At 51.8% G+C, this 15,833-nt stretch overlaps 1 protein-coding gene across 2 annotated transcripts in view; it reads left to right on the top strand.

Moving 5' to 3' along the window:
- The window catches only part of ARHGEF4 (Rho guanine nucleotide exchange factor 4), a 394,947-nt gene that overhangs the window by 60,151 nt on the left and 318,963 nt on the right, over window positions 1-15,833 (top strand). For both annotated transcript variants that reach the window (XM_075003696.1, XM_075003695.1), the window contains exon 3: window positions 15,269-15,370. In XM_075003696.1, coding sequence (XP_074859797.1) covers window positions 15,269-15,370 — 102 coding nt within the window. The remainder of the gene's footprint in view (window positions 1-15,268; window positions 15,371-15,833) is intronic.

Below are 15,833 nucleotides of genomic sequence, written 5' to 3'. Positions count from 1 at the left end.
GGGCAGGAGTGTGGGGGAGGAAGGGGCGGACAGTAGGGGGCCTGGGCAGAGTTCACGCCGCGGCCTGTTGGTCGAAGTGGGCCCGCAGGGCCTCCCAGACCCGGGTCCCCTCGGGGTCCACCTGCCGACTGGGGGCAGCAGGTGGCTGGACGTGTGCCCTGCCGGCCTCCGCGGCCCAGCCCTGCAGAAAGGTCTCCCCCTTGCTCTCCACGAGGTTGTGCAGGGCGCAGCAGGCACCCACAATCTGGGGGATGTTGTTGGGGCCCGCATCCAGGTGGGTCAGGAGACATCTCCAGCGTCCCTTCAGGCAGCCAAATGAGCGCTCCACCACCTGGTGCGCACGGTTCAGGCGCTCGTTGAAGCACTCCTGGCTAGCAGAGAGATGGCCCGTGTAGGGGTGCATGAGCCACGGCCGGAGGGGGTATGCTGCATCTGCGATGACGCAGAAGGGCATGGTGGTGTCCCCCAGAGGGATCTCCCGCTGGGGGATGTAGGTCCTCGCCTCCAGCCGGCGGCACAGGCCCGAGTTCCGGAAAACCCGGGCGTTGTGGGTGCTGCCAGGCCAGCCCACGTAAATGTCCTGGAAACGTCCCCGGCTGTCCACCAAGGCCTGCAGGACGACAGAATGGTAGCCCTTGCGATTGAGGCATCGTCCGCCACTGTGATGCGGGGCGCGGATGGGGATGTGAGTCCCATCCAGAGCCCCGAAGCAGTTGGGGAAGCCCAGGGTGGCAAAGGCCGCGATGGTGGCATCTGGGTCCCCCAGCCTCACGAGCCTGTGCAGGAGCATGGCGTTGATGGCACGCACAACCTGCAGAGAAAGCACATGGGACAGCCCCAATGAGGGGTGAGCAGGGTGTGCGTGGCCCTGCCCTGCCCTGGCCTGCCCTGCTCTGGCCCCCCTGCTCTGGCCCCCCTGCCCTGCTCTGGCCCTGCCCTGCCCTGCCCTGCTCTGGCCCCCCTGCCCTGCCCTGGCCTGCCCTGCTCTGGCCCCCCTGCCCTGCTCTGGCCCCCCTGCCCTGCCCTGGCCTCCCCCTGTGGGTTCTCTTACCTCCATGAACACAGCCCCGACGGTGGCCTTTCCGACACCAAACTGCTGGCCCACGGATCGGTAGCTGTCCGGAGTGGCCAGCTTCCAGACAGCGATGCCGACCCGTTTCTGCACCGTGAGGGCATGCCACATGGCAGTGTCCTGGTGCCTGAGTGCGGGGGTGAGCCACTGGCACAGCTCCAGGAATGTCTGCCGGCTCATCCTGAAGTTCCTGAGCCAGTGGTCGTCGTCCCACTCCCCAAGCACCAGCCGCTCCCACGAGTTGGTGCTGGTGGGGTAGCTCCACAGCCGCCGGCGTGTGAGGCGGGGGGTGGAGCGGGGTGCTGCAGGGGTAGGGGTTGAGCCCTGCTGCCCTGGGGGCATCTCCTCCCCTGGGGCAAGGAGGTGCTCAGCTGCCTCCCACATGGCATGGGTCAGGGCAAGCCCTGCTCCTGCCGGGAGGGCTGGGTGGACCTCTAGCTGCTGCTGCTGCTGGGGGTCCATGACTGCGGCGCCCGGGGTCTGTGTGCCTATGGCTCCTCAGACCGCGTGCTGTGCAGGCTGAGTGTATGTGGGAGGGGCCCTTTAAGGGAGCGGCTAGCTGTTGCCCCGGAAGCGCTAGTCCGCCCGTTGACCCTGTCTGCAGCTGTGCCTGGCATCCCTATTTCGATGTGTGCTACTTGGGCGTGTAGACGTTCCCTCGCTGCGCCTATTTCGATGTTGGGCTGAGCAATGTCGAAGTTGAACATCGACGTTGCCGGCCCTGGAGGACGTGTAGACGCTATTCATCGAAATAGGCTATTTCGATGTAGGCTTCACGTGTAGACGTAGCCATAGTGTCTCAGTCTGATAACATTGCCACTTCTCCTTCATCCAGTACCTCTAAATGCTTTCACAGAATTGTCTAGCAAGGATTGTTCTTTGTGAGCACTTACTGCTCATTGGTCCTGTATTCTAGAGCTGTTTGGGGATTGTTTCTATTCTGTTAATTCACCAAATACAGAAGTCAGACTTGTACAGCTATTAATTGCCAAGTCAGGTTTCTCTCTTTGGAAGACCAGTACAAGTTTCTTTTTATTTAGTTTTCTGGTACTTCCCCATGGCTTTTTTCAGAAATGACCTTGAGTAACATAGTAAATTATTAATTCCTTCTCCTTAGGGTGTATAATATTGGGCCAACAGACTTGTAGCTCTTCAGTCTTAATTTCCCTTCCTTGCTCTGTATACTTGATGCTTCTACGTCATCCTCATTTCCAAAGTGTTGCTACTCTTTATTCTTAAAACAAGGCCTTCAGTGTCTCTGCCATTTAAGTTAATTCCTCCAGCCTCCATTTATTGATGGTCACTCTAGTATTTCATCCCTACTATAGCTTTCTCAAGCACTCCTGGCTAATTGTGCTTTCATGCTGCCCTTAACTTTTCCTGCCAATCTTAACTCAATGTCCTCTTGTTCATCTGACTTTCTTGTTTTCCATTTGCAAACAGGATTTTTTGGTTTTGTTTTCAACATTGTATCTGGGCAGGTCTCACTTAAAACACCAAACCATGCTTGACTTTCATTCTTCCTGGTCATAAAATATTGTAGTCTTTCAGCATTCCCCAGCCTCATGTTCATAAACAGCCATATTGGGTCAGATCAAAGGCCCAGCTAGCCCAGTATCCTGTCTTCCAACAGTGGCCAATTCCAGATGTCTCAGAGTGAACAGAACAGGTAATCAAGTAATCACTCATCTATTGCCAGGAATGACATTCCTACCCATCCTGGCTATAACCATTGAAGGACTTAAACTCCATGAGTTTATCTAGTTCTTTTTGCACCCTGTTTAAATTCTTGGGTTTTCACAACATCCTCTGGCATAGTACACTATTTGGCTACTTTCTGCCATTAAATCTTATTCTGATTTCAAAATTTGCTCTTCTGAAATCTAATACCCCTTTGCTTCTGAATTCTGTGACCCTGATCCCTAGGGTATGCTTACACTACAAAATAAAGTCAAAGTTGAGTGTCTGCACCTGCCCACAAAGTACTTAGTGTGTCCCCACTAGTAGCCAAAGTTGACTGCTGCAGTGGATTGTGGGAACCTCTCCCACAGTTCTGAGCCCTATTACGTTTTGGGGGCTTTTCACTGCTGCATTATGGGGGGCAGAAATCCCCACAAATGGTTGTGGGAGTGTCTTTTCACACTACATTGCCATCTTTCTTTGAAGCCTCTTTCCTCGATGAGGTTAAGTTGTCTGCTTCGTGGAACTTTTAACCAAGTGTGTCTTAATTCCACCCACTGCCATCTTCTCAGACTGCATTGCCCTTGTTCTATTTGAAATCAAATGCCCAATTTTCAGAAGGAAATTAGGAACAGTGGGAAATTCCAGAGGGCATTGGTGTCCAGTGGTTACTCTCACTCAGAGGAGGGGGAAAAAGACAGGGCTTCACTTTCTAGTGGCTAGGCTCTTCCCCATTGAAAATCATGTGAACAGGCACCTGGTGAAAACACTTTCAATCCCATAGTGGATTAAAACCAGATCACATGTAGCAAGGTAGGGAGAGAATGCCAAGGGCATAGGTGTAATAAAGGAACTCCCATGTGTGAGAAGAGAGCACACAAGCTCCATTCAAGTCAGGGAGCTGTCACACCCACCTGCTGGGGTGTCTGTTCTCCAGGTGCTTATGCTAGGTCTTCCTCTGGTGAAAACGCCGTGAGTGAGCCTCCAGAGAACAGTACAGTAGCCAAGCAGCTGAGTCATGGTGCCCAGGCTACAACAATCTGAGCATTTTATGAAACCTGTAAATTTGCTTGTGTTCAGTGGGGGTGGGGACCACAGGTGCCCATCCCCACAAGAATTCTGCCTGAGTAGGAAGGATGCCTTTCCCTGTTGGGACTGCCATGTTAACAGGAACCTCAGTTTTCACCTGGGGAAACAACAGTTGGCAGGGCAGCAGGTCAGAACTGTTTTCCTCATTTGAAATTGCAGCAAGCAGGACACTGCAGAGAACAGGCAGCTTCTCTGAGCCCCATGCCTTGGCAAGTGGGGGCAGGGGGAACAGACCATAATATGGCTATTTGCAAGGTCAGTTCCCCAGATATTGGGAGCTGGGTCTAAGGCTCTAGTACTGTGCAGGCCCCAGGATGAAGGGGAGCCCACAATGCAGCCCACAATGCAGCTATGGCCAAGGGCAGCCCCCCAAAATCTTCCCACCTTTGGAGCCTTTGAGGTGCACAAGCCAGGACATGCTGCTGTCTGGAAGCATGGGCCACCCTGCACTGCAGGCACCTGTCTTTATTGGGTTGGGGGCTAGCTACATGGTGTGGCTGCAGTCAGGGGGTCTAGCACCCTGTCCATGGTGCTATGGGGGAGGGGAAGCTACCACTGTAAAATTGTGAACCACAATAGCGTCTTGGCCTCTGATACAAGAATGACCCCTCACAGCCTAGCCACCATGTGGTGTGCAGGGCCTGGCATACTGCAGGGCATCTAGGGGGGCTAGCTTCATGGGAAGGTGGGGGCTAGACCCCCCCCCAGCTGTATGGTGCCTCGGGGGAGCAGGGCCTCCATGTACTAATGTGGAGTGCTGGAAAAAATCTCAGCCTTCTGCTGTATCCTGTGCAGGGAAGAAGCCTAGAATCATATCATAGAATCATAGAAGAGTAGGACTGGAAGGGACCTTGAGAGGCCATCGAGTCCAGCCCCCTGCCCTCATGGCAGGACCAAGCACTTTCTAGACCATCCCTGAAAGCCATCTAACCTCTTCTTAAATATCTCCAGTGATGGAGATTCTACCACCTCCCTTGGCAATTCGTTCCAGTGTTTGATCACCCTGACAGTTAGGAACTTTTTCCTAATGTCCAACCTGAACCTCCCCTGCTGCAGTTTAAGTCCATTGCCTCTTGTTCCATCCTCAGAGGCAAGGAAGAACAAGTTCCCTCCCGCTGCCTTATGACACCCTTTTAGGTACCTGAAAACTGCTATCATGTCCCTCCTCAATCTTCTCTTTTCCAAACTAAACAAGACCAGTTCTCTCAGCCTTCTTCATAGGTCATGTTCTCTAGACCTTTGATCATTCTCGTTGCTCTTCTCTGGACCCTCTCCAATTTCTCCACATCCTTCCTGAACTGCGGTGCCCAGAACTGGACACAACTCCAGCTGAGGCCTAACCAGCGCAGAGTAGAGCGGGAGAATGACATGGCTGTGAGGGGTCAGATAGAAGTGCACTGTCAAGTCACTGTGTGCTGTGAGGTGGGTTAGCCTGTGAGATGCTGCCTCTCCTGATGGCTCCATGCTAGTGCATGTAGCCACTGTGGAGAGCAAGTGCCACAATTCTAAAGAAAAGACCTCAACCTTGGGCTTCTTGTTTCCTACTTCCCAGTCACCTTGAGCAATGGCCTGAAAGTACACCTCAAGGGGCATTGCAGGATCATTTCCAGGGCTAATGAAATCTATTTTGCAGTATTGAGCTAAAACGGTAGTCATTACAATAGATTTCCCAAGCTGCTTCTTCAGGAGTTGGGAGTACAGAAGTTGGCATTTACAGGTGCTTAATCAACTTACTGAGCCCTAGTATTTAGATGGGAAGTTCTTAAAATCCAAGTATAGAGACTTAAATTTGACTATCTCCTTGTGTAGACCAGCCCTTACCCTGGCCTCCACAAGGAGATAGTCAAATTTAAGTCTCTAAACTTTTAATTTAAGTACGTTTGCTAGTTCTTTCAAGCTCTGATCTCTTGTCAGCTTTTCTGTCCTTCACCTATAAATCCTTCCATTCTCAATGATGTCCAGAAAGGCCTGGGACGCTTCCAGCTTTTGAGGCCCCCGAGCAATATTAATGACAGCACATGAAAACAAAAGGCACTAAAGAGTGAGACAAACTGATTATGTTTTATTTAACAAAAGCTTTTCTAGCTTTTTCTGTAAAAAATCACTATTGAGGGGCGTGCATAAAAACGCAAACTATCAAATGCCAAAAAAATGAAGTGTTTGAAAAGCTGGGACTCAAATTTTTAGCTTGAGGGCCAAGTCAAATGGCTCTCTGGGCCTGCCCCCGCAGCTGGCCCTGGTGATGTCAGGTCTGCTGGTAAGTATGTCCCAACTAGATTCTTCAGGCAGACTTCTCTAGCTGAAGTTGCTCTTCAGATTAGAAAGATTTCTTCTACAGACTATGACTTAAGAACTGCTTTGCTAATATAGCTTTTGGCTCTTAAGCTACATCTACACGTGTATGCTACATCGAAATAGTTTATTTCAATGTAGCGACATCGAAATAAGCTATTTCAATGAATAGCATCTACACGTCCTCCAGGGCTGGTGCCGTCGACGTTCAACGTCAACGTTGGGCAGCACCACATCGAAGTAGGCACTGCAGGGGAGCGTCCACATGCCAAAGCGGCATACATTGAAATAAGGGTGCCAGGAACAGCTGCAGACAGGGTCACAGGGTGGACTAGCACTTCCGGGGCAACAGCAAGCCGCTCCCTTAAAGGGCCCCTCCCAGACACACTCAGCCTGCACAGCACGTGGTCTGCAGAGCCACAGGCACGCACACCCATCGAAGCAGTATGGACCCCCAGCAGCAGCAGCAGCAGCAGCTAGAGGTCCACACAGCCACCCCTGCAGGAGCAGTACTTGCCCTGCTCAATGCTATGCAGGAGGCAGCTGACCACCTTTTATTTGCAGAAGAGGAGCTGCCCCCAGGGGAGGAGGAAGCAGCCCCAGACCTTGCTGCCCTCCGACCCCCCGCCCCCGCTGCACACGCCGCTGGCTGTGGAGCTACCGCATGAGCACCGACTGGTGGGAGCAGCTGGTGCTCGGCGAGTGGGACAACGAGCGCTGGCTCCAGAACTTTCGCATGAGCCGGCAGACATTCCTGGAACTCTGCGAGTGGCTCACCCCCGCACTGAGGCACCAGGACACCTCCATGCGGCGTGCCCTCACGGTCAAGAAATGGGTCGGCATCTCCGTCTGGAATCTGGCCACTCCAGACAGCTACAGATCCATGGGGCAGCAGTTTGGCATGGGCAAGGCCACCGTCGGGGCTGTCCTCATGGAGGTAAGAGGACCCAGGAAGGGTGGGAGCCTGGGGGGGAGGGCAGCCCTGGGGTGGAGGGCCAGACACACCCTGCACACCCCTCACTGGGCTCTCCCATGTCCTTCCCCTGCAGGTCATCCACGCCATCAATGCCCTGCTCCTCCCTCATGCGGCTTGGGGACCCAGATGCCGCCATCACGGGGTTTGCCAGCCTGGGCTTCCCAAATTGCTTTGGGGCTCTGGATGGGACCCATATCCCCATCCGTGCTCTGAAGCACAGCGGAGGACACTTCCTGAACAGGAAGGGCTACCATTCTGTGGTCCTCCAGGCCTTGGTGGACAGCTGGGGCTGCTTCCTGGACATTTATGTTGGGTGGCCTGGCAGCACTCACGACGCCCGGATGTTCAGGAATTCGGGCCTGTGCCGCCGGCTGGAGGCGGGGACCTACATCCCCCAGCAGGAGATCCCTGTAGGGGACACCACCATGCCCCTCTGTGTCGTCGCAGACGCGGCATACCCCCTCCGGCCCTGGCTCATGCACCCTTACACAGGCCATCTCTCAGCCAGCCAGGAGCGCTTCAACACGCGCTTGAACCATGCATGCCAGGTGGCTGAGCGCACTTTTGGCAGCCTCAAAGGGTGCTGGAGGTGTCTCCTCACCCGCCTTGATGCGGGCCCCACCAACATCCCCCAGGTTGTGGGCACGTGCAGCGCACTCCACAACCTGGTCGAGAGCAACGGGGAGGCATTCTTCCAGGGCTGGGCTGTGGAGGCTGGCAGGGCTGACGTTCAGCCATCCGCTGCCCCCAGTTGCCAGGTGGACCCCGAGGGGATCCGGGTCCGGGAGGCCCTATGGGCCCATTTCGACCAGGCCGCGGGGTGAACGCTGGCAGGCCCCCACTGCACCCCCCCATCCTCCACAACACTCCCTGCCCCCACGCCCACACCACAGAGCACCCAAGAGCACACATACCCCCACTTTTCTTGCAAATAAAAATGGACCTGTTGTTTTTGAAACCAAAAACCAGTGATTTCTCTTATTATTAATACTACAAGTATAGATAGAGAGAGCAGAACAAAAGGGGGAAACTATTTACATGGGGGAGCAGGTACCATATAAAAGAACAGGGGTGTAACACAAACTATATACACAAAAATATGAGGGGGATATGTACAAAGGGGGAGGGGGGCCATGTCCTGGGCCCCGCACCCCTCTACTGTCCAGTGCCCGGGGTTAGCGGGTGCGACCCTCGCCTCGGCCTGAGCCCTGGCCGAGGCTGGGTGGGGGCTGGGCAAACCGGCAGGTATGGCCGGCGGGTGTCAGCAGGCCCCAGGTTCCCCTCGGCGGAAGGCCCCAGGGTGGCGGATGGCGGTGGGACAGAGGTTGGAGCGACAGGCAGGGTGGGCAGAGCGGCGGGCGGCATGGCATGGGGCACCAGGTATTCCGCTATGCGCTCAAATGTGCTCATGAAGGCCCCCCATGCCTCCTAGCTTCAGGCCAGCGCTCACTCCTGGAGCTCCGGCCGCTGCTTCTCCACCCGAAGGCACCGCTCCAACATCTCCAGTTGACGCCAGAGGGTCGAGAGCAGCTGGGGGTCCGTCACCATCCTCGGGTGGTGGCTCCACCATCGGCCCCGTCCTGGGGCTGGTTGGTGCTCTGCCGAGGGGCTGGCCTGCAGCGATGGCCCTGGTGGGCTCTCCGGGACCACGGAGACCTTGCCGGCGCTCTCTGGGCCCTCCGATGGTGCAGCTGCGGAACACAGGGGGGGAAGAAGAGTGGAGACGGTCGTTAGTGTGGGCCCTGAGCCGTGGCCTTGTCATCCCACCCCTCTGCTGCTGGTTCCCCATCCCCGTCCCCGGGAGATGCTGCTGCTGCTGCTGGGTGTCCCATCCCCTCCCCCCCGGGAGACCCTAGGTTCCGCTCCCCGCATCCCCAGGGATGGGGCATGGCGCTGTCCTGCTCGGGGGCAGGGGCTGATGCACTCTTCTGAGGGACATGCCACTGCTGTCCTTGGGGCCATGGTCATCCGGGCATGTGGAGGGCCCTGGTCATGTCTCTTGTCCCCACCCCTTAACCCCGGGGGTGTGCACCGGGGGGGGTACATACCTGATGGTCCGCTCCCAAGGTCGGGGGACACCCTGTGGGTGGACGCCCTGCTGGAGCTCCGGGATGGCATGGCTATGTGGAGCCCCCTGTCACTGGAGGAGGATTCCTCCTCCTCCTCCTCCGGCATCCCAGGGGTGGGCTCCTGGGGGGGTCCCTGGGGTGCGGGGCTTGTCTCCGGGGCGGACTCCACCTCTGGGGCCTGCTGGGGCTCGTCGGCTGAGGTATCAAGAGTGGCTGGCGGGGAGAAGGTGTACCGGGGGCTCAGGATGGACCTGAGCTCCCTGTAAAAGGAGCAAGTGGCGGGGGCGGCCCCAGATCAGCTGGCCACATCCTGGGCCTGGGCGTAACCCTGCTGCAGCTCCTTCACCTTACTCCTGACGTGGTCAGGAGTGCGGGCAGGGTGACCCCAGGCAGCCAGGCCCTCGGCCAGCCGAGCGAACGCATCCGCGTTCCGCCTCTTGCTCCCCGTTACCTGGAGCACCTCCTCTTCGCTCCAGAGCCCCAGCAGGTCCCGGATCTCGGCCTCCGTCCAGGAGGGGCCTCGCTGCCTTTTCCCAGGCTGGCGGCCAGGCTGGGAGCCCTGGCTCCTCTTGGGAGTGGTGCCCTGAGGGCACTTCGGGGGCTGGCGGGCGGCCATTGCAGCGGGGGTGATGGCTTGGGGTTGCAGGGAGGCGTGCAGGTTGGCTGCATGTCAGTGCTGCCGCCTGCACGCGCTCTCAGCTTCCTGCACAGGAATGCAGGGGGCGGGGAGCTTTAAGGGGCCACTGCACGTGGCGACCATAGAGCTCAGGGACTGGAGAGAGCGTCTCTCAACCCCTCAGCTGATGGCCGCCATGGCGGACCCCGCTTTTTCGATGTTGCGGGACGCGGATCGGCTACACTTGCCCTACTTTGATGTTCAACGTTGAAGTAGGGCGCTATTCCCATCTCCTGATGGGGATAGCGACTTTGACGTCTCGCCGCCTTACGTCGATTTCAACTTCGAAATAGCGCCCGCCACGTGTAGACGTGGCGGGCGCTATTTCGAAGTTGGCGCAGCTACTTCGAAGTAGCCGGCACGTGTAAATGCGGCTTTAGTGTTATACAACACTGCTGAAACTGTTAAAATCCTCCTAAAGTAGGGCATTCAAGTATCCTGAAAGCTAGCCCAAAAAGGGGATCTGAGAGGCCCATTTAGCCAGTAGCATGCTCTGTTTTGTAAATGTCAATTGCAAAAATATTTTCAAGTTGATTTGTGACAATTGCATATCTTTTAAATGAACTGTTTTCCAGCTGATTATCCTCCAGCAGGCTGGGTTAAATTAACTAGCATGATCTGAGGAAAGCTACAAATTAGCCTGCTCAAAAGGTAAAGTATCAATGTCTCCAAAATGAAGGCAAGGCCTAGGGGCAGAATCCTACTCTTACACTTTGCTAATAACAACGATCTTCAGCGTCTCAAACATTTCATTAAATTAGTGCAAATACTGATTCTATTTTTTTGCAAGCCTTCCTGCAAAAAGGCGTTATCCAAACTTCAGATATTAAACTGAAATGCTAATTTAGTCTAGTATTTCTCACAACATCTCCACTACTTTCAACATGGTAGCAATCAGGCCTTCTTTTCAGTGGGATCATCACATGATAGTCTGTCCTTCCGCTCCAGGATTCACTGTTTTGGCTGAGCAGATTTGGTGCAACTACCTTCCCCCCTCCCCGCCAGGAGTTGCTGTGGGGCAATAGATGCTCCCTCTTCCTGGGGTGGAATCAAGTACCTCTGCCCCAGCCACTGTCTTATTGACCCAGAAAGTAAAAACACTCCAAAAAAAAATCTAGATCTTCTGCATGGGACTGCACAGGACCCCTTTTGAAACACTATCAGAAAGCTCACTTGAAAGTTGTTCTGCTTAACAACCTAAGTTACAGGCCGAACGCTAACACGAGGATCCACTTTGTTTTGTAAATGTTAGGTAGTCAACTGTAAAGCTCATAGGTGCTATTAGATGAAGAGCAATTTTTCTAAATCCACACAAGATCCTCCTAATTAAGTGGCATTATATATAACAAAAGCACCACTTGACCCAGTTTAGCCTGTCATTAGTAACCAGCGTTGGCCATTACTCTGAAATTTCTTCCCTAACAAGACGTAGGCTCTTCCAGACACCACTGTACTAAGGACAGGGAATGCTTCTGATAATGAAATGTTTTTCCTCCGCAAAATCCATCCTAATCCTTTATCTGAGTTAGACACTGTAAAATTACAACACCTTCAAAAGACAAGCCTGGGAGCTTAAACTTGTAATGCTACTAGTCATGGGCTGAGTAGCAACACTGGTTTTAAGTCTCATTGTAATATATAACTCTAACATTCCTTTGTTATGACTACAGTGGTGGTAATTGCCTACTTCATTTTTGGGTTTCTTGCAACATGTGCTTAACCTGTTCCACCTAGGCTTAATTGTTATACCCTGATTTTCCTTTCTGTCTGCCAGAACTGAAGAGGAGGTTTCTAGCTCCTGAAAGCTTCTGTCTTAACAGATGTTGATCAAATTCGCTCACCCACCTTTTCTCTCTACAGTCATGGGGCTAGCACTGCTACAACATCACACAATTAATCATTTGTTCTGGATTAACTAAAGGCTAAACTCTAAAATCCACTAATACAGTACCTCCAAGATTGATTGTGTGTGTGTGTGTTCCTGAATGTCATTCAACAATGATTCTTTTTTATCTCATTTAAGATGGGCAGGGGAATGAAGCCATTTTGCTGCCCTAATGGGACAGAGCCTCTGCTTAGGGGATCAGCATATAAAAATACACAACACAATGGTGTAATATTTGAGAAAAGAGGGATCATCTTAATGGTTTAAGCACAGTTGAATTATCCTGCCTTTTCTTAGGAGCAAAGATAATTGCCACACGATCAGCTGTTTTGTGTTCTCTAAAGTGCTTTTTTGGGTGGAGGGGAGGAGAAGCTGGTACTCAGCCAACTCCCTACCCCATCCAGCTCCCCCCAGCTCTGGGGGGCAGGTCCTGTGTCTGGGCACACTGGTGGGGATAGCTGGCCAGGGGCTGGGGTGGGAACCCTGCAGCTGGGAGCTGGCTGGGGTTCTGGGCCTGCCAGCAGCCTCAGTTATGGGATCACGGGCTGGGGGTGGGCAACCCTGGCAGCTCCAGCCATGGGAACCAGGGACAGGGCAATCCCACAGCCCCATGACTGGGAGCTGGCTGGGGTGTGGGGCCCTGTTAGCAGCTCCTGCTGCAGGATCAGCAGCCAGGGAACGTGGATTTATTGTGGTAATAGTACCAGTATGCAGTACTGGCACATACTACCACAAAAAGCACTGGTTCCCTATAATGGATAGAATGTCAATCTCTCCCTTACTCTTCACAACTTGTGATGGTGGGGGTGTATTTTTAAGTTCATGAGTTTTGAATGCTTACATTAGTCACTGAAGGCAGAACTTAGAGGGGATTACACCAACTGTCCCTAACAAGTGGGAATAAACCTAGCAAGGTAGTTTGCCCATGCCATTTAGAGTCAGTGTAATGCATCTGACAGGCTTAACACATGAAAGCTTATGCCCTAATAAATCTGTTAGTATTTAAGGTACCTCAGATTTCTTGGCATTCTGTAGTGTAATCTTTTCTTGTTCATCTTGTCATTTTCATAACTTCCTTCTGCTTCCATCTCCTTTAGACACATGCTTAATTACTATAAACTCTACAGGCCTTATTCAATTGCAGTTTCAACTGAGGTCCCTGGGAATTTTGCTGGAATAACTAGATGTAATTTCTATAGAATAAATGACATTAGTCTGGGGGAAAGCACAGGAGTGTCCATAAATGCATCTTAATTCTGAGGTCCCAAACACTTCATTTACATGGTAGTATGGCCTTATCCTCACAGCAAAAAGTTTTTACCTCATGGTAAAAACTGAGGTGCCATGGCCTCAGTGCAGTTTTCATTTTGGGATAGCTTCTGAATGTTAGTTACCATGGGCATTGCCTTCCCAAAACTGCTTGCACTCCCAAGCTGGTTGGGGAAGGCTGGGGCTGTGTAAGGGTAGCTCCACTCCCTAGCTGCAAAGGAGAGCTGGGGTCAGGCATGCCTTGGGGAGGTGGGGGCCGGGGGAGAAGAGAACACTGTGGAAGGGCTGAGGCCTTAGGTGATAGAAGGGGTAGAGCTAGGGCTCACCTGCCACCCATGGCTGTAACTTGCATGGTAGTGAAGACAATGCCACAGTGTGACAGCCCCTCAACACAAGCCCTAGATAACTAGTAAGTTACAAGCACATCTTAGCCCAATTATAGTACCCACAGGACATGTTTCCACTGACAGAAGACATATGACTTCTAACTGCAAGGCACTGTCTGGGATTCTCTACTTGGTGTCCCCTTCAGGTTCCTTTCTTTAAACCTTTTGATCTTCATGCTTGTCCTGTGATATTGGTTGTCCTCCATAATTACTTGAATTCCTGTGATCCACAACGGGTGGGGGAACATCCTTAAGTCTGGAAGCCAATATACCCTCCAGTTGCTAAGGAAACTTTATACACTACATTAATCTCCCTCTGCAGTAAATAAGGGGTTATAGTATCGTCTCCTATTTCCCTCAAAGACCCTGAACATTTAACCTGTGTGCACATCACCCCAAATGTGGGCTGATGTTGCCAAACTTGTAAGTAAGGCCTCTCACTATACTGTGAGGGAGATTTGTGTGATCACTTGCTGCTTGCTCTTCCAGATTTGCCTCAGGAGACATCACAATGTGGGTATGTCTACACTCTAACGTGATCAATAAAACTCCCCAGCCGCTGCAGCAAAACTTTGCGGTGCATAAAAGTTGCTTCCCCAGGAGGAGCACTCTTGCCAACAACACACAATCCCCTCATGAAATGGAAGGATTTAGTCAGCAAACATCCAACAGTGGTCACACAAGCTGACTTTTAGCAACAAGGCTGTATAGTGTAGACATACCCTTAATCCCCTTTAGCTAAGCACACAGTGTAGCATGGCTATGGGAAAACATGGGGGTAGAGATTGCCACAGTCCATAGGTTCAGGGAGGACAATGTGGAGACAGCAGGCATGGGGGAAGAGGAAGGAGGCAGGGTTTAGGTGGCCTATCCTTGCATGGGTAGGGAAGCTAGTTAATTATATTCCAACAGCACTGCTTACATAGCAAGGGCCTGGCATTCCTCTCAAGTGCCACCACTCCTGATAACCCCCAGAGGAACCTCTACCAAAGCTTCAGACTGGAGAACCTCCAGCATTACAGCTTGCATGTTTCTCTCTTGCAGACACCTCTGCTAAACCTCCAAAAATGAGCTGAGGTGCATGAAGTTGAGTTTCCTTACCAGTCTATGAAGCATAGGCTGTGATTGTTTCCTAGCAATGGCCTCAGTGTCAGAGCTCTTAAAATTACTGTATCTTAGCTGAGTTTGGCTAAGCAGGAGAGGCTGACTTCCCCAGTGGAAGTTGTGATCTTCTGCATTCCAACCCAGGACAAGTTGAAATTTTCTCTGCCAGTCCCTGCTTTTTATAGTTCTATGAACTTCACAAGCTGAGATGCACCTTGTACCCTTGAATTGTGACTAAGAGGGAAACTTCTCCTATATCAACACAATTTATTCAGTGTACATTCATACAATGTATTCTAGCTGTCTGGAAATTCTGAATGAAAATAAATCCAGTGACTTGTCAGTTGTGTACTTATTTATTTAAGGTTAAGTCTAGGCTCCTTCTGAAAATGTCTGTTAGATATGGAAACCTACAAAAATATTTGACTTTGTCAAATACTCACAGTAAAAATGATTCCTAGGATCAGAATGTGTGGGTTTGCATGCTAGTTAAAAGTGCTTTGTCTAATTGTGTGGGTTGGAATAACTGAAATGATCTATTATAAAAGAAATGAGTCACAAGGAAGAATCTGTCGAGGTATGAGTGGACTCATGTTAGCTGACAGACTTACAGCTGGACTGTCTAAAGAGTTTAACATTTGTTCTGAGTGGGTGCTTAGTCTGAGCTTGTTTGAAAACCTTTCTAAACACAGGTGTGATAGGGTGTAGTAATGCTACTGTTTCTTTAGTACCCCAAGGGTTAACTGCAGCTTGGCTTTCTCCTTGTGCAGGTACTCAAGGGAAGCTCTGCAAGGAGGACTACTGGAGGCACAGAAGAGGGGACAACTTGTAAGAAGCCAGAGCTGCACCACCAGCTGGTGGCTCAATTCCAGGTGGGGGAAGCTCCTTTTGTTTTCAACTGGTAATATTTTTGTTCAGGGTGAAGTCTGGCTCTGCGTGTGCACACAGGTCTGTGCATCTGGAGCTTGTTACAAAATGGGAGGTTTTAATCTGAGTTCTTGCAGTGCTTTAAAAGGAAGAGGTTTTCTCCTTAGGGTTATAGTCTGCAAGATAATCTGCTTTTTCAAGATGGTTTAGGTGGCAGCTAATCAACTAATTTAACTTCAAGTGCTCTTAAGAAATTGAATACAAAGGTAAATTTGTATATAGTAAATATTCTTTCAAAGTCTATCAATTAAGACTTAACAGACAATCCTAATTCTGCACTTTGGTCATATGCATAATCATAACTGAAGCTTAATGATCTTTATGTGACCACTCACTAACTTTCAAATAAAAAATGCTGTTTTAGGGCTCATTTGAAGACAACCTAAGCAAAAAGGTACAGCCTCCCAC

This window comes from Carettochelys insculpta, chromosome 10 (genome assembly GCF_033958435.1).
Source record: "Carettochelys insculpta isolate YL-2023 chromosome 10, ASM3395843v1, whole genome shotgun sequence".
NCBI classification, from domain to species: domain Eukaryota; kingdom Metazoa; phylum Chordata; order Testudines; family Carettochelyidae; genus Carettochelys; species Carettochelys insculpta.
This window is presented reverse-complemented; position numbering and strand designations above follow the sequence as displayed.